Raw genomic sequence first — 26,752 nt, forward strand, 5'->3', positions numbered from 1 at the left:
TACCCATAAATCCTGTTGTGCAGGTCAGGCACCACTGCTGAGGTTAAAAACAGTGCAAAGGGCAAGGATGGTTAAAGCAAACACAGTGTCAAGGCTGTAGTCTTCCTGTTCTGTCATTTACCTAGGTACTCAGTTTAGGTTTTTCATTCAAGTACATTCAGTCTGTTCTGAGATTAACTGACTAGCATTTTTTTTTTTCTTTCTATGGCACAGGTTTTTCACTATATAAATTTTGTTTGAATGAAGAGGAGTTGGAAGGGATGTGTGCCAGACTCAAGCTTGCTAGGTGCATACATGTCTTAACAAGTCTGCTTTCTAATAAAAAACTATTTTCTGCAGTAAGCAGATGTCATCCTCTGAGAAAATGATAACATAAGCCATCTTTTGAGAAAAACAAAAACTCCCCAAAAAATTATCAAAACCCCCACCCACCAAACCCAAGAAACAAACTCCCAAAGTTAACCCAAAAAGGCCAACCAGCCCACAAAACCCAAACCAAAATTTTTGTTGTGAAGTGTTTGAAAAGGATGTGCAATCATGGCTTGTTGGAGTTTCTACTCTTAGAGAAGTTTGGATTTATCCTTCTTTTATGTGAGTTTTAAAATTGCTGTTTATTCAGCCTTATTCAATGCTTTACCTTAGAGACTGCTATGGCCACAGTATTAGAGGAATAAACTCAAAGAGTCATCTTCTCCATTAAAATTGATCTAAGTTGAACATGTGCTTTATTTATTCATTTCGTAGATTTATAGCTGTACATGATCTTCCTTGACAATTAAAACTTGCAGTGCACAAAAATATATCTCATTTAATAAGCTGCAAAACTGTCTCCTGTGAGACTTCTGGGTCTTACAATATTGAGGTTGTTGCAAAAATAATTCAGCCTGTCTGCACTTACTTGCATGTGACCAACCATAATGAGCGTATGGCTGTGGTGTATAGGGTGGTACAGTCAAGTGTTTGGAAAATAACAAAATAATATTCATAAAAAAACTGGGAGTTCTGGGTGCTTGCCAGTTTTGGTTACAGCTGGAGCTGGGTGGTTGAGTAAAGGCACTGATGGTATCTTCTGTCCTTGCTGGCTTCAGTGGGTGCTGGGTGGGTGCAGTGGCACATAGGGGTTGTGGGCTCCCTCTCTGGCCCAGCTGTTTCCCACTCACTGAGGAAGAACAAAGGTATTTATACCTCTTTTTCTTGGAGAGCTTACAGTTCAAGGGAAGCTGTCTGGCATTGGACAGAAAGCACTTCATGCGCTATTTAAAATGCTGGACTAGAATTCACAGCAGGCATTTCCTGTCATCTGAAGTGTGAGCAGAGGAAGAGGAAAAAGGAAAAAACCCTAATAAAATGCATCTCACTTTAGGGATGGTGAAGCTGCATACTTGAACCTGTGTTACTTAAGGTTATGTCAGTGCAGGTCAAGTGCTGAACTGCAGATGAAATAATAAATAAAAAGAATCCTGGTATTTTTGAAGGCAACACACTTTTACAAGACTGTAAAAGATTATAAATGAGGTAAAACAGGGAAGTACCTCAAATGTGTGTGGTTTGGAAATTGTGCCCTTGATTGTGTGCTTGCATGTGAGCAAGAGAAGAAATCTCTTTCTTGCTCAGTCTGCAGGCTGCTGTGATTTTCTGGGTAGTTTCAGTTTTGGTGGTTTGTTTTTTTTTTCCCTCCAGTTGATTTTTCTCCCCTCCTCCCCCTGCCCCTTCAAGTCCCCCTTGGAGAACTCATTAATTGCAGCTGTAATTCTGAGGCTTAGATGCAATTCTGGGCACACGTGACGCTGCCATGTTCCTGGTCTTATTTACTACTAATGGATTAGGCAAAAAAGAAAGTCTCAGAGCCCCACCCTGAAATATTGCAAGCTGCTTTTCTTCTTAAGAACTCCTAAATATCCAAGCCCACACTTGCATCCACTTAAGCCAGCTTGAACTAGCTTCTCTGCAAGTTTTCAGTTGTCTGAATGCCAGCCATTGTCTACCACTTGATTGGAATGAAGCAGTATCCTATATTGGCCTGTCAACCCTTTTTTGGCTTCATGCCCCCAAGGCATGTTTACTCTCAGAACCGAAGGTAGGAAGAGAAGGTCTCCGTGGTAGTGTAATGTAGGCTGGGGTTTTTGTTCCCTCTTGAGAAACCAGTACTGAAATTATTCTTAAAATACATATTAAAGGAATCAGTCTCTATATCTCTCTTGACTATTCCATTTTTTTCATTGGTAAAGCAGAGCAGGTAGTTCATTTCATGAGCGCATTATGATGCCCAGAATTAACCTGAAATTGCAGTCTTTCCCCACCATTTAACTTCTGGTTCAGTAAGGGTTGAGGCAAACATTTGCCAGCCTACTGAGAGGAACCTGACACTTCTATTGTAAATAACTTTTCCCCAAAAGCACTGCTTGCATTGGAACAGTTTGGGCTCTGGCTTGCAGCCATGGGTTCACCTAAGCATGTTACACGAAGTGACAGGTAGACAGAGGAAATACATATTTTAGTGTGCTTGACTCAGCTAGAGACCATAAAATGAGGTAGACTAGACTTTGCCTTTCCTAGCAGATGTGAGCTTGCTCTCAATTTATTAATAAGTTGCGACACTGCCAGCAGTGCCACTCAGGTCGGCTTAATGGCCCTGTGGCTTTTGAAGGTGGACAAAAACATTGAGTTCCTGCCTTGTTTGGAAGGTGTTCTCAGCTCCTGTGAAACCATTGCAGCAAACATGCTGGGGGGCAGCCTGGCCAAGTTTCTGATGCCCCCAAGACCTGTCAAGAAACTGGAGTGCGTATGTCAGGAGTGAGTTGAAGCTATAGGTGAAAGTGGAAATGTTTCCAATTGGTACTCCCTAATATTTGAATAAATATGAGAGTATCATGGCATGAATGTACTTTGGATGCAGGGAGCTGCAGTTGTTCTAACATAAATCATGCGCGCTCTTGGCACTGAAACGAGATCTTTTATAGTAATAAATATTTTAATTTTTTGAATGATACCCAACAAAAGAGAAGGGACTTTGTCAGTACAATTTTTTTTAAAAAATCAAATAATATCTAGCCAGTAAGTAGAGCTTTTCCCTCATTTTTTGTTGAATAAAATGTAGCTAAGTTAGTTTTTATCCACTATGGAGATCCTTTGGCAGCAGTGTGGAGAAAACAGTGTGGGATTATGAATGTATCAATTGTTGATAATTGTCATAATATAGTGAAAATATTAACTCTTTGCTAGCTGGACGTACAAAGAGAAGTATTGTTTTTAGACATAAAGTTGTCCTTGCAAGGTACAGCATCAGTAAGGACAGTTGATCTTCAGCTGAAATTAGGGTTTGGATGCTGTTGCTCTGGAAAGAGGTGAACTGATAGTAAAGAAAACGGAGGAGAGAAGGAAGAGCCTGAGAGAGGACTAAAAATAGGACTGCCAGAAGAAGCAGAGGCGAGAGTGGTCTGAGAGCCAAACAGCAGCTGTCTGCAAGCTGCAGAGCCAGGCTATACATCCACTATTGTCAGGGTGAGGAGAACTCGGTACACTTCAAGTGGGAGGAACTAGGTCAGACATTTTGGAAAATTTTCCCAAACAGCAAGGCTTGGGAGCCATTGCAATAAATGGCCTATGGGGAACATGTAAACTTCAGCATTGTGGGATTTTAGTAACAAGTGACATAAATATATGTCAGGTGGTGTTTAGGCAGTATGTATCTGATGTGCTTGTTTTGTGGTGGTACATTTGGCATGTTTGCATGTCTGTATCTCTCAAAAAAAATGTGGTGGCTGCTGCTGTAGGGATCATTAATGGAGCTGGGGGAAGGGTTGGTTGGTTTCTAGCTTCTTTGCAAACCCAGCTGTTGTAAAACACATGTATATAGTGAAGGTGACAGAGAGCAGAATGGGTTGGAGACCAGCTGCAGGGTACCAGTTCCCTGGAGCATTCATGACATCCAGGGAGGTGGTGGATTACCTCATTCATTTTTTAGCTCAGATGTAATGGCCCTGTGAATATTGGCATAGAGTTGTTCCCCACAGAAAACAGACTACAGAGAGAGCAGAAGAGTGGAAGGAGAGGTGAAGTGTGACTCTGTTGTTAATCTAGCATCAGACATAGCTCTAGGAGAAGCTTGTGGTTGTTGAGTCACCATTTATGATGCTCTAGGGAGTAACTGTATTTCCTATTTATTAGCTTCTGAGAAGGTTGAATTGTGCACTAAGGTATCAAAGTTGTTTGATATGTTAAACTTTGAAAATAAAATAATCATTAGTTGCATGCACAGCAATCCATTGTCACTTGACCAGAGACTCTTGTATAGGATCCTGCATAACATCAGGAGGAAAGATGGCAAAACCCACTTGTTCATGGACTTAGTTCGCTGATTTGGGCACTTACCTTGTTAGCACATGTGACAAGTTTGAAACTCAGCACATTAAATAGCATCTGATATCAAAGTCTCTCCCTTTATTTCTGAACTGTAGCATTCTCCCGTAAATTAAGGTAGATTGTAGTGACAGAATTAGTGGCCTTCTGTAGTGGACAGAATTTGTAGGCTTAAAAACACATTATCAAATATCTAGCAAAGGTATGTTTAAAGAAAAGTATGTGGGGAAGGAAAGAATTTAGGTTTTAAAGTAATTTATTACAGAGTTTGGGAATTGCAACATCTAGCTTAATTACCTTCACTTCTCCTCTCAAATTATGAAACCCTAGTGATTTAAAAGCTGCAAAGAGCTTTTCTTCTTTCTGCTGCAAGAGTTTGTCCATTCCCGCTTATGCTTTTTTTTTTTTTTTAATTAGGCTGCATTACTGCAACTTTCTGCTTTCTTGTTTTCTCCTCCTCCCTCTTTTTTTTTTTTTTCTTTTTCTGACCGCTGTCTTGTGGGGACACTTTAGGCCACCTGTCTGTCCCAATTGCCTCAACCCCTTCTGTCCTCTCTGAGCTGCTGTCGTTTCTACGTGTCTGAACTCCAGGAAGGTCATACACATTGTAGAGGAATTGCCAGATCTGGTGACATCCATCTTCAGAGACAGCATAATCCAGTATAACACTGGGTCAGGAGTATATAGTGTAATTACTATGGAGCAGTATGTGGAGCATTTCAGGGTTTAAGAGGTAAAAAGGGTTAGAGCCTCTTTAAAGAAAGCTATTTTCTTTGTCAGGCTGTATTCGATGCTGGTCTGCAAATCCTTGTAGTATGGTGTAGCTGCACAGATGGTGAAAGATTTTGGCTTTACTGGGATGTTATGTGAAGACACTGAAAGCTTGTTGTTAATTCCTTACAGAGCTGATTGTGCAAAGGACCTTCAGGACTGAACTAGTGTGCATTGGGAAGTGTAAAGAAGCTTCCCATGCTTTGGAAACATTTAACTGAAAAGGTTCTAAAACATCTAATCAAAGTGTCACTGGCTCTGGAAGAGAGTCCCACTTTCTGGCTGATTTTAAGTGAGATCACACTACAGATGCCTGGACCCACCATAAATATACTTGTTGTTTATGTGTTTCCACTGACCAATTTGTTCCTAGAAGTCCCAAAGCATCCTCAGATCTTGGTTTGCATCCAGCCCATGATTTTACAGCTGGTGTCTATGAGGCATTAGGGCTGACTGTGGTATGTGCATTTGAGTTTTGGGAGCAGGGGGGAGGGAAATGTTGGACTGCATTTTCAGAGGTTTCCAGGAGATTGTTTTTGCAGTGACAGTGTAACCTGGAGCACACGTGTTATGGGCTAGCTGCTGGTGCCAATTGAACAGTATTTTTGTAATCTCTAGCAGGTAATTAAAGCTCTGGGGAGTGTGGAGATCCCGGAAGAGTTAGGTATGAAAACGTAGCTGTCTGATGCCATAGGTTTGGTTGTTTAGGCACACAAGATTTTAATTTGTTTGGTGAGCCAGTGGTTTCCTGATGCAGTGCTCCACAGTGGAAAGTCTTTTACTTGATATTGCAGGATGTGTTTTATATTTAAAACTGACATGAATGCCCAGGAGATTAAAATCTAAATATGAAATGAATAATCCATTTCTGAAAAACAAATGCTATTACAACTAAAACCACTGTGATGCCTCACCATCAAGTAGTCTTGCTGCATCAGACCCATTTAGTGCCTTCAAAAGTTGAAACACGGGGTGTAAAATTAGTGTTAGTATAGGAAGGAACAAAAGGAAAAGAGGAAGATGAAATAGGAGCACTTCTGTCCCCAGGCCTTAGCATGATGGCTTTCCTCACACAGAGCTGCCTACCTTTAACTAGGACCCAGCATGAATTCAGGGTGGTTCTTCTGCATTTTTTTCACTGCCTGTGACTTCTTCCTTCCTTTTGTATCTGTCTGAATTTTTGACGTTTTCTCAATTATTTTAATCCAGCATTGAGGAATTCACCTGGAGCTCCTAGGGGTGGAGAGCAAGCACTGCTCTGGGATGTTGTGGGGGAAACCATTGCTCAAGAGTTCTCTGCTTTGGATGACCCAGGTCAGACATCTGCCTCTGAGAAGAAGTGATTCATGACCCCCTTAAAAAACTGCTTTTAAAATGCTCAGTTCTGGAGAGTTGTATGGAAAACTTGCTGAAGCTGAGCATGCTGCAAGGCAGTGGTGCCTGTGAGCCTGTGCCACAGCTGGGAGCTGGGAGCAGAGCTCGCAGCCGCAGTGCTGATTTGTGTCCTGCTGGGAAGGAGCAGTGGTGGACACTGGAAATGGCTGTGGCCAGCTGAAAGAGGCATCAGGCAACTGGCTACAAAATGTCCATCTTCCTTTCTTCCATCCCTGAGCCACACTGGATTGGAAAAAAGGCTACAAAAATGTAACAGTGAATTCCCTCCAAACATAAAAATGGGGGAAAAGTATCCAGTCACTGAAAAAAAATCCAAACTCAAAAAAAATTATACTGCTACATTGCTTTTGGAAGCAATAAGCTAGGGAGGGTTTAATTTATCAGTGAGCAGTCCTTTGTGACTTTTTCAAGCACTATTCAGTAAAATAAAGCAAAAAACCAAGTGGTTTCACTACTGGATTCTAATTAATAAGATAAGTCAATAAAGCTGAGGTGATATATTAAAATTACAGTTCAAATTTTCTTTTACTTCATAGATTCTTCCATCACCTCAGCTGGAATGATAAATGTCTGATCAGAGGGAGTGAGAAGCCCTTGGAGGAGATGGGCTTGATGCTCTGATTTGTACCTTGTCTGTCTGATTCTCTTGTTTCTGTGAGGTTAGGCAGGTCACCGGCTTGGGAGCACTGGAGCACGGTCTATTTAGGTACTGCATGAAACAAAAAATATTGTTCACAGGTGTTACAGTATTTTGGCCTGAGGGTAGTGTGATAATGTAGCACACCTGCCATGTGTCAGCAACCTCGTGCAACTCTTTTTTTTTTTTTTTAAGTTTGAATTGGTTCTATTTTCTGCTCAATATAATAGACTATGAACTTTAATGATGTGATGCCTGAAGCACACTCAGCTTCTGTGACATTAAATACAACTTTTAAATAGTGAATGGTGCATAGGGAGCCCCATGTGAACATTTGGCTCCAGAGCAATTTAGAAAGGTCAAAACCTCATGTAAATGTAACCCAAGTCATCAAAGTCACTTGTTTGCAGAAAATCATCCTGTGCCATTGAGGGCTGTTTCTTGCCTTTTTAGTTTCTGAATGAAGGATTTATCAATTGATTGTAATCAAACTTCAACGAGTTTTGCTGTGGTTTTTTTTTTTTTTTTGGGCCAAGATTTTTTCAGTGAAATGTGGAAATGAGGGGTGAAGTTAGGTGTGTTTCTATGCAATTCTCTCATGATCAACATCTGTGGGATGTTGCTGTATTCTCCATTATGGGTTTCCTCATTTCCTGCTTCTCCTCCTCACATCTGCCTCCTTCCTGTAATTCCCTGTTTTTTCTCACTGTACAGACTTACTAAGTTATTTGTGTGTTGTTTCTGGTTCCCTTTACCTTCCTGCAATGCAGTATTTGAGCAGATTAAAGTTTTTTTGCGAGGAGATGGTTTGCTGAAGTCTGTTACAAGCAGCAGTTCATTGTGTTTCTCAGAAGTTCTGCCTTCACCTTTTGATTATTTTTTAATGAATAAAACAGCTGTCACGTTTGGGTTAAGTAGTGCATTTCTATAGTTACACTCAGCACTCTCAGAGAAGTGTGTGCTTGCCAGCTTGTGTACGTGAGCTCTTCCAGACAGGAGCCATCTGCAGGAACTGGTGTGAGTGGTGAGCAGTGGCTGTAATCAACACTGCTTTTGGATCAATCCTGGCAATCAATCCTGGGGGATGAGGGGAGCAGAGCCAGCCCTCACTCTGGATGCCAGGAAGGGTGCAGGAGCAACTGCATGCCATGCCTGGAGATCTCAACAGAGAAATTAGTGTGAAAATGCAGTTCCCTTCTTCCACTGGAAAATCCATGTTTGCCCCTGGGGAAAACTGCTTGGATCAGCAGGACAGGAAAAAGTGATCCAAAACATGTTATGATGGCCTGATTTTTCTTCTCCTGTTCAGAAATTAGGGTAGCCTTGGGGTGCTCTAGGTGTTATGACCTCCAGAAGGTGATCTGATGTTTACAGGGAACCTGGTCAGTCATACTCTTCATAAACCTCGTGTGCAAGTGGGGCAGCAGAAATGGCAGTGATCCTGGGCTTTATTGCTGTGTGAAGCCCCCCGTTCAGAGAGCAAAACAGACCCAGGTAATTTCATTGACTCATAGAAATTAAAGGAGAACAGGAGACAAAAATGTCACCCTGTGCATCCAGGTGCTCTGAAACCAAAGCAAATATATGCATTTTGTGAATTTAGGGTTGTCAACCCAGGTGAAAGGGGTAGAAAAATAGAAGAAATCTTACTATCTTATGCTTCACAAAGTTGCAAACAGAGAATTTTGTTGCTGCTTTTTTATCAGTATCTAAGTGTCCCATGATGACTCCACACAGCTATAGATAACCTCTTCTTGACTGTCATTATAGTTGATATGCTGTCTACCCTAAATCCCACTTGATGCCAGTCAGGCTCTTGCTCCACTGTTAGCAAATGCTTGATTACTTTCTGTCTGCAAGAAGCTTGAATGTATTGCAGGGCTCTTATCAGCCCCTCTTTCTATTCCCTTTCCCAGAGTTAACAAATCCAGCTCCTTAAATGTTTTTCCACTGGTGGCATTTTCTGAAGCTGCTGTTGTTCTTCCTACTCCCTTCTTGACACTCTTCAATGCATATTTTTCAAAAAAAATATGAATCCAAATCTTTAATATAATATGCTGTATACACCCCCCTGGTGCTGCAGAAGGCAGAACACCTCCAGCATTATGTCCCTCAGAAGTTCATCAGACTCTCATGCTGCTTCATTCCTGCTGCCTAACCCACATCTTCCTCACCACTTCTTCACTTCTGAGGCCCCACTGCTGCTGCCATTACCCTTACAGGAATGTAGTCAGATTCAGCATATATATGGCTTTCTTTCAGACTGTTCTGCTCTTCTTTAAGTCAGGAGAGGATGCCAGTGGCGAATCCCAACCTCATCAGTGTGATACTGAGCACAGATCAGGCACTCTCCCATCTTCCACTGATCCCCAAATAGCTGATTCCTCAAATGAATGAGTTTTTGCAGGTTGTCATCATGGTGCTGATAACTTTGTAGGCTAGGATTTGGGTTATTTTAATCACTTGTACACCTTTCCACCACCCCCCCCCCCCCCCGCTCCCTTCCTTTTTCTTTTTGTGATAACATAAGCTATTTCTGTAGTTCACTCATGAAAAAGTCATGTGGGGCTGTTTTAAAAGCCTTTCTAAATATAGGCTCTGACATCTGTACTACTCTACTTCCTTTTTATCAGCTGGGACAGATGCCCTGTCAGAGAGAGTGAGAGAGGCATTACTCTAGTTTGACGTGACTTTTTGATACATTAATGCTGGCCATTTGTTTTGTTTTGTTCCTAATCTCATTATTTTTACATTATTCCTAATCTCATTATTTTTACAGCATTAGAAATCCTTCTGCAGTGAGCTCCAGTAACTTGGCTATTAGAAGGATTCTGGCTTTTCTGCTCCTACTTTGCTTTGTAAGTCTGGGTGCTGTGTTTGGTCTTTTTGTTTCTTTTGGACCTTACCTGGCCTTTCTGGCATCTGCATAGCACTGGTTAATGGTTTAAATATGATTGATGGTGGTTCCCCAGGCACTGTAGGGACATTTTCAGTGCCCCTGCTGACTTGAAACCACTTGGCTGACTGATGTGTTTGCTCTGTTCTTCCCTTACTCCATCCAACCTGAACTTGCACATCCTGTGTGTCAAGTGAAATATGCCCCTATTATCTGGTCCCAGCTAGCTGCTGTGAAATGAGGCACTGGAGAATTCAGCCTTTCTCATGTTTTGTAACAGGTCTGGTTTTCCTTCTAATGTATTTATAGAGATTCCCTTCTTATTGTTTGTCACATCTCTTGGTTAATTCTAAGTCACTTGGCATCCTAGTCTTCATTTCTCCTTTTATGTTCATCCCTGAGTCATGTGTCTCTGGTTCTGCTTTGGTGTACAATCCCTTTTTGATATATTTCTCCCCTTCCCAGGTTCTTTCAAAGCTTCTGACAGTTTCTGTCCCCAGGCTTGGTAGGTTAAGTTTCCCCAGAAACACTTGGCTCCATTTCCATTTTGTGGTGGTGCTGCAAAGGGGTGCTTGTGTACCTGGGATGAGGGAGTTTTGGGTCCTGACAGGTAACTCATGTCTGCAGTTCCCTTTTTGTCCCCTTGGAAGGGTGTGTCTGGTGGTTTTAAGGTGCCTTCTCCATCTCCTCCAGATAACATTGCTCCTTCCTTAGACATTGCCTCTGGTTTTCCTCTCATCTTCATCAAGAAGCTTTAAAGAAATCTGTTTCATGCACCTTCCTAGAAGGCCAAACAAATATCTTCAATCATGCTATATCTTGCAACACCAACCTTTTTTTATAATTGCTGATTAACACCTCCCTTCCCTCCCTGCAGTCTACCTCCTGCATCTGTGCTTGGTCCCATGTCCTCTGCCACCACATCTCTTAAGTCATTTAGCTGGGAGCACTCTCTGCTGGCACAATGGCAGCTCATCTGGATGCTTAGAACCTTTCACCATTGGTTTTCCTTTTATGTCTTTTCTTATTGCTTTTTTGACTTTATCTTCATGTCTTTTTTTTTTTTTTAATCTGTTGACTCTGATGGATTTGTACTTATATGTGTATAATTTAAGATGCAATAGTGAACTCTCCTCGCAGCCGGTGTGTTTGTGCATTGAAGCATAAGGGTCACACTTGCTGGGCTGGAGCCCCACAGCCATGTCAGACAGATTGGTACCCATCAGTGCCCAAAGGAAGGCTGGTGCTTCCCCCTCCCCATCCTGGAGAGATCCATCCCTCCCAGCTGAACCACCAGGCCCCCAAAGTCACACTGGTGCCACCATGAGAAAAGTGACAGGAGTGCTTGGGAGGGGGCATCCAGTGGCCCGTTTTGAGGTTGTTCCCACCCATGTCCATTCAGGACACATCTCTGCAGTGCCTTTGGCTTGTTGATGCCCACTGAAGTAACTGTAAGGCCAGGGAAGCCTCTGCAAGGCTTCCTGTTCCTGCGGGCTCTGGTGATGGGTCAAGAAAGAGCTGGTTTTAACTCTTGGGGACCCTGTGCCAGGCATTTGTGGCTTGGGTGCCTCCTGCTTGTGAGGGTGAAACTCATCCACATTAAAGAGGATCAACAGAAAATTATCATTTTCCTAAAAAGGAACCCAACTGGAATGAAATGATCTGAGGTTTAGGCAGTTTGATGAAAACAGTTTATATTTTGAGCCTAGAAGTCAGAGTTCTGGTGTGTATTCTTTTCTTGAAACATATATTGGCATTTCTGTCACTGCTCATTGCAGCAATATTGTTCTCCATATGCTCTTCTCATCAGCATCTCATCATTATTGGATAAATATGACTCTCATTATGCAGAAAATTATTTTTGAAGTATAGAATCATTATTTTGTTACATAATTTCCAAATTTGGACCTTTGCAAAGATTTATAACAATCTTCAAGAATTACTGTAATTAAAAAAGAACTTTCTACAAAAAGAATTAATCAGATCAAAGAAGCATTTAAATGTAAATCATTAATCCATGCATTACAGGAAATAATTAGTGGCTATGTATAGTTCATTTAATTATACTTGGTTCAACTTTGTTTTCTCATTACACCATCATTTATTTAGAATTAATTTGCAATTTCTTGTCTAATGTGACTTCTGTTTGCTTAATATAGCGGATATTTTCACTAGCATGTATTTATATATAAATAAAGGTTTATTAATGACTGCAGTGTTAATTAAACTGTGGGCTCTGCTGTCAATTAGCTGTGAATTTTGTTGCTCTGTGGATGCAGCACAGAAGCTCTGTGCTCTGAAAACAAGAGGTAGAGTGTCAAGTTTTTGAATGTATGAATTTATACAGTAGATTGTGGCTGTCACTTGCTGCAGGGGAGCAGGTGACACAGAGGACAGCATGGTTTTGGCTCTCCTTATGGAAAAAAGTAAATTATGTTCTCTAAGTCCATAGTGAGTAATTGTTAATGGAAATGGGAATCTCCCAAGCTGCAATAGGTTGGTAGCTGAAGGAAAGAAGGTCTAGGTGTTGTGTCAGGATTTAGGATGTATGGGTTTTTTTGCATAAGTGGTTTGCTGGTTTTGTAATCCTTATGTAATGCCTTTGTGTAGTGTGAGGGTAGGAAAAGATTTATTTTCTGTGATTTGGCTACATTATAGATAAAGTGCCATGTTGATTTTTTGAAGTTGTGTTTTAATACTTTGCCAGTATATTAATATCTGTACTCCCTTACCTGTTGTCAGCATCACTAAAACATGGACATTTTAATATTTTACTGATAGTTTTATTTTACACTGCTGACAGTACATACATTTTCGTATGTAAAATTTTAGTAGTAGATTAAAAAATGCTAGTTTTGGGCTCCCCCCTTCCCCTCTACCTCTCCCTTTAATCAAAAGACTTAATTTTCATTCTGATTTTCATTCTGCAGCCAAATGTACTTTTGCCTCGGTCTATCTGAGGCAGCATCTGTGTTAAGTTTGGACTCAGCTAATCTTTTGGAATCTTTGAAGACTGGGTTGTAAGCCAAAGTGTAGCTATCCAAGAGCACATCTGGCTTGCATAGTATTACCTCATTTGTATAAGGTAGTGTTCCCAGTTTCTCTTCATTGCTTTGTTTTCTGCTTTCTGGAAAGGGGAATTTGATACAGAGGCTGTGCTGGCAACAGAAAAAGTTTAAGGAACTTGAGTGTTTTCTTTCTTCCTGTGCTGAAATTCACATTAGAAGTCATAGCTTCGGTACATAGCCAGTTACAGTAAATAATCAAAGAAGAATAAGAAATTCTTAGCCAGCTGAGTACTTGATAAATGTTTAGGCACTACCAGTTATTCTGTCAGGTTTGCTGCATATAAACAAAGGTAGAGTAATATTTATGTTGGTAAATTTCTTAAGATTACTGTTATTTCTTTCAATAAATGAAATTACCTCTTCCTAGGAGGGTTGTTGTGCTACTTATAACAAATGAAATGCTGTCAGAGTTCATGCGGATAAGCAGCTGTTTGCTGAGGAAGGCAAAACAACTTACTGGTTTGCACTGAGAGAGGAATGTTCTTTCCTGCCTTGTAATTTAGGTATTTTCCACCTGCTCTAGATGGAAGGAAATAAATCTTAACAGTACTCTCGTCTGAGGAGTTTGTAAGAAATGGGATTTGCGATGGGATTTGTGATGTGTTTGCTTTGCTTCTATTTACACCTGTGAGAGAACAGTGTGGGAAGAACAGTATTTTGTTCTCAGTATTTGTTATTAAATGTGCTGCATGCATGGGGAAATAAAGACATTTGGAAACGGGCAACACTGGGTTTATTAAATCCATCTGTTGTCTGACTAATGATAGTAATATTGTATCCAGGAAATCTCTTACACTGAAAGATTTGATAAAGCACATGAAGTTTTCTAATAAAGCACTCTTAAAGCCAGCAAGAAGTCATGGAACTGGAGAGAAAAGAAGTAATTTCTAGAGAATAACTCAGTATTGTAAGGCTATGCTTCATGCAGAATTGTCCCGGAAGAGTATAAGAACCTTGTTTCTTGTTCCCTGAGATTCAAAATGATAAGTGGCAGGAACAGTAAAACTTGTTTACATCTCATCCTACATGAAGTTGCTTTTTGTGGGGCTATTTTAAATGTCTATTTCCATGCTTACAAACAAACAGTATACAAATGTTTATTAGGAAAGAAGCTACACAGGCTGCAAAAATGAGCTTTCAGTGGCATGGCGATGGCTGCTGAAAGAAGAGAGACTTTTGGTTAGTACTGGCTGGGAATCTGATCCTATAGAGAGTAATACCTCTTTCTAAAGAGAAATGTATATCATACAGCAAGTTTTTATTTACACTGTTCTAAATAATATCAAGAGGGCATAAAAAGTATTGTATCTTACTTCATGCATTACTCTTTATATTGGTCATGGGTGCTATTTTGTTATTGTTTGAGCAATGATTTTTGTAGCTGTAAGTTAGGTTTTGGTAACTTCCTAATTCATAGTTTCTGGAAAAGTAAACTGACCACACAGTTTGAGTTTACTGAAATAATTGTTTGATTAATTTGCATTTCATGTCCTCAAGCACTTGGACAAAACAGGGTGGGGGGTGGGTAGGGGAAAACTTGAGACATTTGTGGAGACCTAGGTGCTTTTAAAGCAAGGCAAATATAATGAGTATCAAATGAAGAATAGTTTATTCCATGTTGATTTGACAGATGCGTAAAGCAAAAATCTGAGAGATTAATATCGTTGTTCAATTTAACGTTTAAAGCGTACAAAAAAGAATGGCTTAGGATAATTGAACATGGAAGATGGGTTTGAGTGATCTACATTGGAGATGCTTGTTTAGGTTTCCTTCGCAGCAAATTGAAGTCACTCTAGTATGTGATTTATCACAGCTTAAAGCAGGAATTTAAAATAGGTCAGATGAATCCCTCTCTGAAACGTCTGCTTTTCTGCTCTGCATTTAAAGTGACCATCTCAGATATGGACAGCTGGAGTTTGATTAAATGAACACCTTTCTCACTGTCACATTTTAAGACCCAAGTTAATTATTGCTTTTTGTAGATGCTAAGGACAATTTGTTAAATAACACATTTCAAAAGGTATTTTTTTATACGGTTGTGCCAGTCTGAGTGTAGAAATTTACGATGTGTTTCTAAACACGTGTGTCACATGTTAGTACCTTGAAAATGTGGCCTGAAGCATAAATCTGCCATGTATGCTTTCTAGCTCAGCTTCTCTCTCATGCTGTTTTGGCTGGCAGGGGGTGGGAACATGCACCCCCACTCCTCACACACAGAGCAGGAGCTGAGCACAGGCTGAATGCTGTGACTTCCTTTGCTCTGCAGAGCCGTGTGTTCACTGGAGAGATTAGCCTTGAAAGTGCAGAATACACAAGTGTGTTTGAAAATAGTAGTTGGCCTCGTTTAAAACATTTCCTGTCAACCAATTTAGCTTATCAAACATTTAAATGATGAAAAAGAGAAAGGTTTGTACTTTCCTTATGTTCTACAATAAACTTGCTTCTACTAGTAAGCATTGTAGTGTATGCTAGGAGTTCATAGTGACTTGATACGGTGAATTAGCAGATGCATGTTTTGTGGAATCACCTATAATTCCACAGTAGCCATGGTTACCAGGTTAAAGAAATCACATCCCAATGACTAACAGAAATAGATTACAGCAGACTGGTTTGCCTTCAAGTTGCTTAGTAGCAAGCTATTCAAGAATAAGTTTGTGAGGTCTGAGAACATATGAATAACAAACATCAAAGAACACTGCCTTTGCTGAACTGACACAGTCTGCTTTTTCAAATCCTTGTTTTGATAAAAAAATCACAGTATTTTTTTAAAAGCTTGGTTATGCGTGTATTTTGTTTAAGAATTGGGTGCCAACCACATATTTGCACCAAAACTATTTAATTAAAGTAGCTAGAATTTTGAATTAATATTTCTAATATTTTCATTTTTATTTAGTACTGGACAAAATTAAATAGAAAATAGACTTTTCACATTCAATGGAAGTTGTATTCCCTTTATTTGAAATCTAACACTTAGAATGACTTAATGGAAGTCTTTATGTTTTCTTTTAAATGCTGTAGCACTTAGAAAGAAATGACAGAAATGTAGATTAATTCAAGTGGGAAGGACAGAACTAGGTTTAAGGGCAAATGTATGTTTGCACTGTATATATGCACAGGGCATACAGAAACATTTCAGATGTTTCTAGCATGTATAGAATTATAAAATTGTTTAGGTTGGAAAAGACCTATAAGATCATCTAGTTCAACTATTAATATATTGCTTGGAAGCATCAAAAGTACTTGAGTACATTTCCAAAAGGGAGTGCAGATGTTGAGGAGCTCAAGTTCTGTTGATTTCAATGTGAAGGACAAAAGATTTAATTTTTCAAGTTTCCACATGGTTTAGAAACCCAAACTCCACTGGCTTTTGTTAAATTTAAGGCCCAATGTGTTACGTTCCCTCTATGAATTATGAACTGTGTATTCTGTATTTAACTTGCACGTAAGTCCTATAGCGTCTGTGTATTACTGTGTAGAATCAGATTTTTGCAATATTTTTTCCCCTACAGTATGGATGCATTTAGACCTGGTCTTTTTGCACCAGGGAAGCTTATCTAGGGATCCTGATTGGGCCAGTGTGATAGGCACTTAAGTTTTGAGGATATTGAGACTAAAACTATCAGATCTTTCTTTTTATATGCCTATCTTACAAATTCACAGCCATGAGACTGTGCTCAGTAGGTCTGCTCACCGTGTGTTGCAGAATAACCAACCATGACTACCGAATCGGGATCAGACTCCGAGTCCAAGGATAAAGAGCAGGATCAGGAGGAGAGCCCTGCGCAGGAAGGGACGGCGGAGAGCCAGCCGCAGGAGCAGCAGCCGCAGCAGCCCGGTGAGGAGCACCAGACCGCGCTCGAGCAGTTCTCGGCCGTGGCAGCGCACAGCACGCCCGTGAGAAAGGAGCAGGTAAGGCAGCCCACGGACACGCGCCCGCTGCACGCAACTGGCTGAGCACCCACCTACTGCTGCCAGGAAATAGCCAGCCTGGCAGGTGTGCAGCGCAAAGATATATTCAGATACGTGTGGAAGGGTGTTTGACGGGATGCTGTAGATCTGGGCTGGTTCGTCTTTCGTGTTTAAAGGAAAATAGTTCTCATGCAGAATGTTTTTAAATTCATGGCGGGTATTTCTGCCCCCAGTGCTTAAACAGGAGGGCGGTCTCATTAACTAAGTAGGAAACATCTTCAACCTTGCCTTTGCATTAGATAGCAAACAGTGTCAGTTTTTATGAAGCTGAAAATGTTTTCAGAGTTCATTTCTTTTGACACCTGCTGAACACTGATTTCATGCTTGCTTGTCTGATGTGTGAGCCATGAAGAATCTGTGGTCCCTTAAGTTTCTCGTGGGTCTGAAATGACTGCATTATAATTACTTGAGCTATTCATGTAATAGGTTTCAGAAGAGCTAGTGCGTGCTTTTCCATTTAGTTCATTGTTGCACTTATTAAATTTCCAGAAGCTGCTTTCTTCTTTCCGTTAATAATTTCCAGACAATAGGATTAACAGGCATTTTTCTTCATGGGTAAGTGACACACAATTAATGGGGTACCTGAAAATCTCTTCCTTTAGCTTTGTAAGGTTATGACCCTCATCTGATTACATTTACCTTTGGAGAGTGGAATAAGCCAGTCTAGCTCCTCCTCTTCTCTTTCCTTTTAAAAATTCTGGCTGGTTGAAGTGGTTGTGGTAGACAGTTCTGGTGAAGCAATTTTGATCTGTCAAATAGATCAGAAGTTTCCTGGAATTAGTTTAGGGAAAAGAAGCAAAGCTTCTCCAAGAGAGATAGGTGTTGAATAAATTGGTCATTGATTAAAAGTGTAATTCTGTCAGTCTTAGGCATAAGTATTATTCTCTATATAGATGTTTTTCCAGACATCTTCAATAATCCTTCCACTTCAAGTTTCTTTTCACATTAAAAATGTAAAACAAATAAACAGCAGCAACAAAAAACCCCAAACAACAAAATAAGCCCAACTCCAAAATAACCACACACACAAAAAAAACTAAACTAATTTAGGCACCAAGCCTGTCCATGTGTGTTTAGAAGTGTGTGGTGTTTCATGTGCTGCATGATCCCTTTCTTTCCCAAAGATCACCAATTAACTGGTTTCTGTAAAAGGCAAGATAGAAGAACTGGGTTAATGAAGGGGATATGTGACACCTTCCTGCTGAGATCACCAGACTGAATCCAAATGTCCATGCTGTAAGCAGACTGCCAAATCCAACTGCACTGATAGGCTCAGTGTCTTTCATAGTGCCTTAAGTGTCTGTATCTCAGGAAAGAAATGTTTAAATGCAGCACTAAGAGACAAAGCTGTTTGCAATAGTGTCATTAAAAAGCCAGAAACTGAAAGATCTTATTCTCCCTCTTGCTGTCCATATTTGCAGTGAGGGAGTGGATTTTTGCTCTTACATGTATAAGAGAACCTTGAGAAGGAAGATTTAAGTTACCAGTCCATGAAGTAACTTTTCTTTGTCTTCCTGTGCACATAAAACCTCCCAACATTTTAATGTAGGTTAATAACCTTTTCATATTGAGATTAACAGGTATTAGAGAAATGAGTCCTTCCTATCAGTTGTAATAATGCAATTTCACTTTCTGCCTGCCTTCCTGTCTCTTTGAAAAAGAGAAGGTGGCATCACACAAGGTTGGGCACCAAAGTTTCTGAGTGTACCATAAGTAGATGGGATTAATGTGTTTTGCAAGTGTGGCAACATCACTTCATACCCCAGTGAGAAGCTGCAAAGCATCCAAGATCTTTATTGCTGATTCCCATGACTCCAGAGGCATCCTTTGAGAAAAGATCTAGTTTTAGAAGGGCTTGAACATACCATGTCATACATGAGAGAGATTATGCTCCAAAATGTAAACCCTGAAGCAACTTGTGCTGCATTAGTATTTAGTCCATAGTGCTTAAAAAATACTGCAAAAACAGAGTACAGAAACTACAAAAAACCAGTGCAGAAATACCTTGGACAAAAATTTAGGAAAAAATGAAGCTATGCTTGCAGGGTAAAAAATAATTCACTGTGTACATGGGTCTTTCACTGGCCATTTTTTTTTTCCTGGATTCCAGGATGTCAGGTTTCTTTAGGAAGAAGAGACTTAATACAGTCTGAAAGTACCTCAATGCCTGAACATGTCAGCATAGTTTGGGGGAATCTTCTCTAATAGTTCTTGGCATGTTTTGTTCTCCAGAAAAATGAGAGGAAAACCTTTTGTATGATTTTAACCTAGACACATTTCCCTGATCTTAATGTAGAAGGGAACCTTAACAAACAAAATAACTCAGTAATATTTTTAAGATTTATAAATAAGCAAAACTCTGCAGTAGTCTTGATATACTGACTGTCTTTATGAAGGAAAATAATGATCAATCCATTGCGAATCACATAAATTGCTTACAGGCTGAGTATGGTTTTGAAGTTTAAATGGATGAGGGGTGTCGTTGTTGTGGAAGTTTTTCTCAAACAGTTTTTCAGTTTTCTTGAAAGAGATTAGTTCCATGCTGGGATATTTTTGTTGGAGCACAGTGCTAACTCTCACATGAGAAATGTAATGAGCCACTGGGTAAGACAGTGTATTTTTTCCCCATCACTGGAATTATTTTTTTTACCCACATATATGCATGTGCACCTTTCCTGGCAGATTTCTTTTGACAAAACATACATAAATCATTACAGCCCCTCTGTCCACCAGCAGCAGTGCAGTTATGCACAGAGGTCCAAACAGGAGACATCTTCAGTGTTGTTTATTTCTCACTGCACAAGGCTGGACTGCTTGCCAGCTGGCTGCAGATGTGGTAAAAGGCTAGCTGGCCTCAAGCCTTGCTGTGAGCCCAGGAAGTCTCTCCCTCTTCATCACAGCTGCTGTGATTGTTAAATGCTCAGCAAACAGCTGATCCACTTACATATACTGAGCCTTCATCTCCCACCAGTTTTCAAGCTATGATATCCGGGCACAGAGCTCGTGTCCAACTGCTGGAGGAGGAATTTCTTTTGTGCTGGAGGTAGATGGGGGAAGAGATGGCTGGTGCTAGGCTGTTCCTGAGGAAGAACATTCATGGCCCAGGAGATGCAATAGATTTTGAAAGCAGCTCTTCTTGCCTTTTTATCTTTTAAGCCCCACTCTTTTCCAGTTTCCCCATCCAAGAATGCCCAGGAAGGCCATTGCTGTGTCCTCCTTTCAGGGAAAGGAAGACTGTGAGGTCTTGCCATACCTCTTTGTAATTTGCTGGGCTTTGGTGAGAGCTAACAATGTAGGGATCACAACCAGCTCCAAATTGTCCTTTACCCCATTGTCAGAAGGCAGAGGAGAAACTTAAAGCTTGTTTTTATTAAATCATTCGGGGACAGTACCCCATGATTTAGAAGTACAGTATTGTTTCAGGTTATATGATGCAACATTGTTCTGGTCTCAAAGCAGCTTAAAGCCTTTGGATGGATTTGCTCCATTCTTCTGAAGGTTTATTATATATAATGAATGAAAACAGACTTACAGGATTAATATACAATATATTTCCATTAATGCTTGTTGTTTGTTACATTGAAAGAATTCAGAGCCAGAGTAGGCTGGGTTTTTTTGCCTTGTAGTGAGATAACAGAAAGATGTTTTTATTTAACTTATGCTCTAGCTGAGGTATTACTGCACTCCTGTTGAGGTTTTGTTTGGAGTCTATCAAGGATATAACTGATGAGAAGGGTAATGACTGCAGCACAGAGCTGTTGCTAGGAAGGGTGAAATGCTGTAGAGCTGTCTGGCTTTCATCTAGTGCTGTGGAGAGGACTGTGGGCTCTGCTGCATCACAGTAAATTTAAATGGCCTGACCCTCAGATAAACCCAAGCAAAAGCAACCATAGTCATTTACTTCTAGCCCCTCTTCCCTGCCTTATCTTTGTCTTCCAAATAGCACCTACTTCTCTCCAGCTTGAGAGACTTACTGGGCATTAGCAGAGACCAAAATTCAGCCTCTCATCATTGGGGAGCCTTTAACTTTCCCAGGGACATCAGCATCCCCTTATGAATTTGCACTGTTCAGGAGGGATCCATGTCCTCATTCAGGGACTGTTTTCCCATTGACAGAAAAATTAGTGCAAACTTGATGGTGTTTTTCTATTCTGTATGACACCACGGAAACATCATATTATTTAACAGCTACAGGACTTCAAAGTAATATCAAGAAGGTGTAGGAGTATCTGTTCATCAACAAAATTTACTGATTACTCAGTATTTCCAAATTGCCAAAAAAAAAAAAAAAAAAACAAGTACAGGAAGAGGAAGTGGGATTCTGTACCTGTGGAAAAAGTAGAAGCCTTAAAATATTTTCATGAATGCCCCTCCTTCATGGGTATTCTGTGCATTTTGGAGGGAGAATGTAGGGTTGGAAGGAATATGAGAAGTCTTTTCAGTAAGGACTCTGTCCTGCATCAGGGGCTTTCTTGTCCAAGCCCCAAAAAAGGCTCACTTAAATGCTTGGGTGCAGCATGTAAAGTGAATTGCAGGGCATGATTGGTTTACCTTATTTCAAAAAGTATCTTTCTTTTCTCCTTATAGGCCACAGAGAAAGAACAGGAGTTTGCTGCTGCGAGTGCAAAACAGCTGGAATACCAGCAGCTAGAGGACGACAAGCTTTCTCAAAAATCTTCATCTAGCAAACTTTCCAAGTCTCCTCTAAAGATCGTCAAGAAACCGAAAAATATGCAATGCAAAGTGACACTCCTGGATGGATCGGAATATGCATGTGAAGTAGAGGTAAATGGCTTTTTGTCATCTTTTTTTTTCTTTTCATCCTGTCAGGAGATAAATGGTGAAAATTGTATTTCTAATTTAAGAAAAAGGATGAATGGTGTGATATTTCACCAGTGTCAAACACAGAGATACTTTCATTGTTTTCTCTAGAGGTTGTTGAAGATGGTGCAAAGATTTGAGCTAGGTGAGGGATTCTGAGTGCTCCCTGAAACAGCCAGAGACTGTGGATTAATCTTCTGTTGGCACTTGCCACAGAAGAATGCAGAAAGCAAAGTATGGGCTACAAAGCCCATAAGAAATAAGGATTTTGATCTCACTGGGCTTTTCTTTTCCTTGGTACTTTACTGAGTTGAGTCTTGCGTTGAGTCATTGTCCATACAGAAAATCTGACTATTGAGATTGAGATTACTGTGGGCATGAGAGACACCCTGGGCAAGCGGGGAAAATGTCAAGCACAAATAGCAGTGAGAATGGAGAGTTTTGTGTGCTATTCCATGATGTCTGTGAATCATAACTATGTTTGAATGTTCTGGCAAAAGGATGTTGTGATTTTTCTGTAAGGAAGCTTTCTTTTCCTGCTGGGACTCTGATAGGAACCTACTTTTGGGAGAGATGGTCTTCACTGTCACTTAAAGCCAGTCTGTACCTATGGGCAGACCTAGGCTAAGACAGTGCCTTCAACTCCAGAAGGCCACAGAAAAGCAAAAATTGAGCACATTTAGCACCTCAGAGTAAGCATGGAAAATTCAGCATCTCAGGGTGGACCCTTTCTCTATTCCATCATTGTCACCAAGGTGACTTTTGGGCAGTGGACCAGCCTGTCCTGTTTTAGGTCAGAAGGTCATGCACACAAGACAAGGCTGAGCCTGATCAAGCAGTGCCTGCAGAGGAAGGATGAGTCTTGGAGGACCTGGCTAAGCCAACAGTCCTTTGGGTAACTGGAATTCCATGAGGAAAACCACTGGGGAGAACAGGAGAGTATGAAGGCAGAGATGAAATAGTCTTCAGGCTTGAAAGGGAAATCCCCAGGAACATGGAGAAGGAGAAAGGGTAGAGAAAAAGAGTATGTGACTGGTAGCCAAATCATGGCATCTTTACAATCATGTTACACTCAGCCCTATTGTCCTTCAGCTGCTCTCATTTTAGGTGCATTGGAGAATGGCAGGTGAGGAAAAACCTTATTGGTTTTTAGTTAACCCTGGCATTAACGTTTGGGTCAAATGTTGTGATGCTAGGAGTGCGCTGCAAACAGAAGCTGGTATTTTACTACTCTTACAGCAAATTAGCTGTCCATGTGGCTGAGTATCTTTTAATTTCACTGGCCAAGTCCTGTGTTGTTTCCTTCAGCCTAGGACTAGATATCTAGGGCAAGTCACATCCTTTGTGACTATCAAGTGGTCATTTCTTGACCTGCTGTCTCAGTTTTGTCACGCAGGGATAGTGGGGGAGCCATTAAATGGAGGAATGACTCATACTGACTTTGATGGAAAGAGTCAACTCATTTCAGCTTTTGCCACTTGCTTGTAAAATATGAGTCACTTTTTGGAATACAATCAAGCAAATCTTAACAAATAAGATTTCTATGGAAATCTTGTCTAGCAGGCTGAACTTTTTCAGAATCTAAGATGGAACAGAAAGGGAGATTTGTTACGTTAGATTTCCACTTATGCAAAAAAAATGCTGTTAATAATGCTTTTTATAGGAAGTTTCATTCTTTCACTAAACTTGAGTTCTCTTGAAGCATAAAAATGTTGGCATATGGTAGCCATCATATTTTACTGGTTTTCAGATTTCTCTGCTTTGCAAGTCCTGAATTGCTCTTGAATAATGTCCAGTATAAGTTTTGTATAATTTTTTCCTACTTATATTGTTGAAATATTTTCAAGTTGTATTGACTGTCATCAGTAATAATTTTACCTACTTCTAAGATGATCAGGCTTCCCAGGCAGAATGTAATATTGATGAGAATAGAGCTCCTAAAAGGATGACTTTTCAAATGACTGTAAGGCTATAATGGTGAGTAGACTATGGGGCACATAGAAACAAAGTTAGTTAGGAGGAACAAATACTTCAGGGAACGAGTGCAGCTGGAGTGGTGATACACCTAACATAGCTTAAACAGTGTGATTCAGACTTCGCATCCTTCCTAGGTAGTTTTATCAGTATGTTGTATGTACTGATTATACAAATGCAGGTGCTTCTGTGGCACAGCCTACTCTAGCCCGTGGGAATTTTTGGTAGATCCAAAGAACGTTCACTTCCTACATGCATAAAGTTCAGCTACAGCAAAAGGATGCTGAGTCCAGCCAAGAAAAATTATGTGACTTTCACTGTGTTTTTTTCTCCAGAGGAGTAAAAAAGTATTCACAAAGGGAGTTAGTAGGGCAGGGAAACTGAGGGTCTGTCTCAGGAGACATGCCAGGAAATTGTGTAGGAGGCTGAAGGTGAAGTTCTGCAGAACTTTTGGGTCAGGATTTTGGTTACACAGAAACTCAATGCTGCAGTGTAAGAAACCATCTATGTTATTTCAGAAAAATGCTATCATATTTTAAGGATCACCTTCATGTGAACTCACTATATCAATTTAAATGGAAGGGAAATGTATATATGCACAAGCAAATATACATTTATGCATACATATATACATACATACATATATATGCATACATATATACATATATATATATATACACATATATATATACATATATATATATTCTCTGTCAGCAGCACACAAAGCTATGAAGTTTTTACAGAATCACAGAACCCAAAAGGATCATTAATTCCACCTCTTAAATGAATGGCCATTAGGCCATTATAGGGATAGAACCCATCCCCTTGGTGTTATTATCACCATGCTGTAAGCAAGTGAGCTAATCTCAGTTCTTCTTTCATATATATATATATATATATATAAAATATAAAGTATACTAAGGTGCCTAACAAATTATGGAGGTCAGTAAATTCCCCAAGACTAATTCTTTAAAAGAAAAGGGAGAGGGACAGATAACATGGCAATCAGGTATTCAATACTCCCATTCCTTGTGTTCAACCCACATATCTGCATCTTTCAGAGTGAACAGTGACCCAAGGTAGGGATGTGACAATTTTTAGATGTGAGTCAGAAATGTCATCCTGTGTTGTCAGTTCCTTTCTTTCTGCTCCATGTGTATCCATGCTTCTACCTACTGAAGGCTACAAAACAATGTAATCTGGAAGGACCTGAAACTTAGAAACCTAATTTTGAGCTAGAATAATAGCTCTGTCAGTGAATCTTGATTTGGATGTAGGCCAGGTATTTATCTCTCCAGACTTGCACTCCCTAGTCTGGGAGTTGAGGATCATTATAGAATCCATCAGTTACTCTATAAAGTGCTTTGCAAATGACAAATGCTTTTTATGTATGTTAAATATTAATGTAATTTAAAGGAGCTTATTGCTCTCCTGTAGAGCACAACCTGCAGCTTATCAATTATGTGTTCATCCCACTAATGACCTAGCAGCCAAAGTGGCATGTACTCACAGATTGAGACACTTCTGAGGCAAGTTTGGTTAATCCATTATGCCCTTGCTGTCCTTTGTTTCAGAAGCCCCTCTTTCTTACTCCATATTTAATGCTGAGCATTTTCACTGTCTGCTGCTCTATCTTTCAATCTCTCTTCCATTCAGTGCTTTACATTTGTGACACTGAGGGTCTTTTCATGTTGTATGAGATGTATGAGGGAAAGTGTAGCGGAGTTAACTTCAAAGCTGAGGTTAACAGGGGGTCATCTAATGTAGTCTCCATTCAGTGAAAGGATCTTAAGCAAATACCAGGTAAAAGCTTTCCCTTGTGGCCCTGCAGTGGTAGTGTCTGTGTGCTCTATCTGTCCTGACCCAGAAAGTCTTTCATGCAGTAACTCATTACAAGCCAAAAGCAGGTTAAGGAGGTTACTCAACCTGTTCATTCTTCCTCCTCCAAAACCATAAACCACCAGCATTACCATCTGTACCCATGATGCTGCTCTTGTCAAGAAGCCTGCAGATGGTAGTGGCAGCCTTATTTCAGAGAAGGGTTTCCTTTCCAAGGTGGGATGGCCACCTAATGGTGCTTCCCCTCCCCAGGGAAAGCTGCTGGCTTTTGGAGAAGAGGTATTTGTGCACTGACATTGTCTCCTGTCTGCCAAAACAAACAGCCTCAGGGCAGCTGGCTGTTTCTCCCTTGTCATGAAGAGCCTGGAGATTTCTGAGGGGTGTTGGATCACAGGAGTCGATGCAGTCCATTCAGAGGGACAAGGCGTGGTGGTTTCCACCTAGATGTTCACCCCTGCTGGCAGTGGTACTCCTTGGGTTGCTCATTGTGCTCTCCCAGCCAGCATCATGCTCAGAAATGTTGATTGTCAAAGTGTCCAAGGCCAGAGCTCTGGCCAAAACTGCACTTCAAATTGTCTTTTTCAAGCAAGTGAGACCTATGTTTTGCATTCATTGGTTTTAAAAGCTAAGGAGAAAGCAAGAGCCAAGACTAGAAATTAATGTCAGATAACCTGAAAAAAGTAATGAACATGCTAGTTCAAGTTTTTCCTAAGATTTGAGAAAACAAGCAAAAATAACTTACTTCTGGGTTTCTTCAGCTTTAAGTAGGAGTCTTCAAATGCTGTAATACAATTACATTTTTTCTAGGATTTGTTTCCCTTGTTGTCCATATCTGCCCCATCTCAATTTTCTGTTATATAGACCACTGCATTTTAATTAAAAGATGCAAGTAGAACAAGCTGTCATGCTCTCCATTACACATAGCCTAATTTAAAGTGTCTTTCTAAAACAAGTTGGAATTTGTCTTTGTTTCTACTCTAAATATATACATGCTGTCACTCACAATGTGAGGGCAGAAAGCTG

At 40.3% G+C, this 26,752-nt stretch overlaps 1 protein-coding gene across 28 annotated transcripts in view; it reads left to right on the forward strand.

Annotated features, from left to right (window-relative positions):
- EPB41L3 (erythrocyte membrane protein band 4.1 like 3) overlaps positions 1 to 26,752 on the forward strand; it is a 139,677-nt gene that overhangs the window by 57,727 nt on the left and 55,198 nt on the right. For 16 of the 28 annotated variants that reach the window (XM_085571946.1, XM_085571949.1, XM_085571954.1 and 13 more), the window contains exons 2-3: positions 16,863 to 17,035; positions 21,683 to 21,880. In XM_085571946.1, coding sequence (XP_085428072.1) covers positions 16,863 to 17,035; positions 21,683 to 21,880 — 371 coding nt within the window. Of the gene's footprint in view, positions 1 to 16,829; positions 17,036 to 21,682; positions 21,881 to 26,752 lie in introns of all 28 variants that reach the window. The other 12 variants (XM_021525197.4, XM_085571951.1, XM_085571962.1 and 9 more) reach the window with 1 other exon arrangement.

Source organism: Lonchura striata, chromosome 2, assembly GCF_050655825.1.
Source record: "Lonchura striata isolate lonStrDom1 chromosome 2, ASM5065582v1, whole genome shotgun sequence".
Taxonomy (NCBI): Eukaryota; Metazoa; Chordata; class Aves; order Passeriformes; family Estrildidae; genus Lonchura; species Lonchura striata.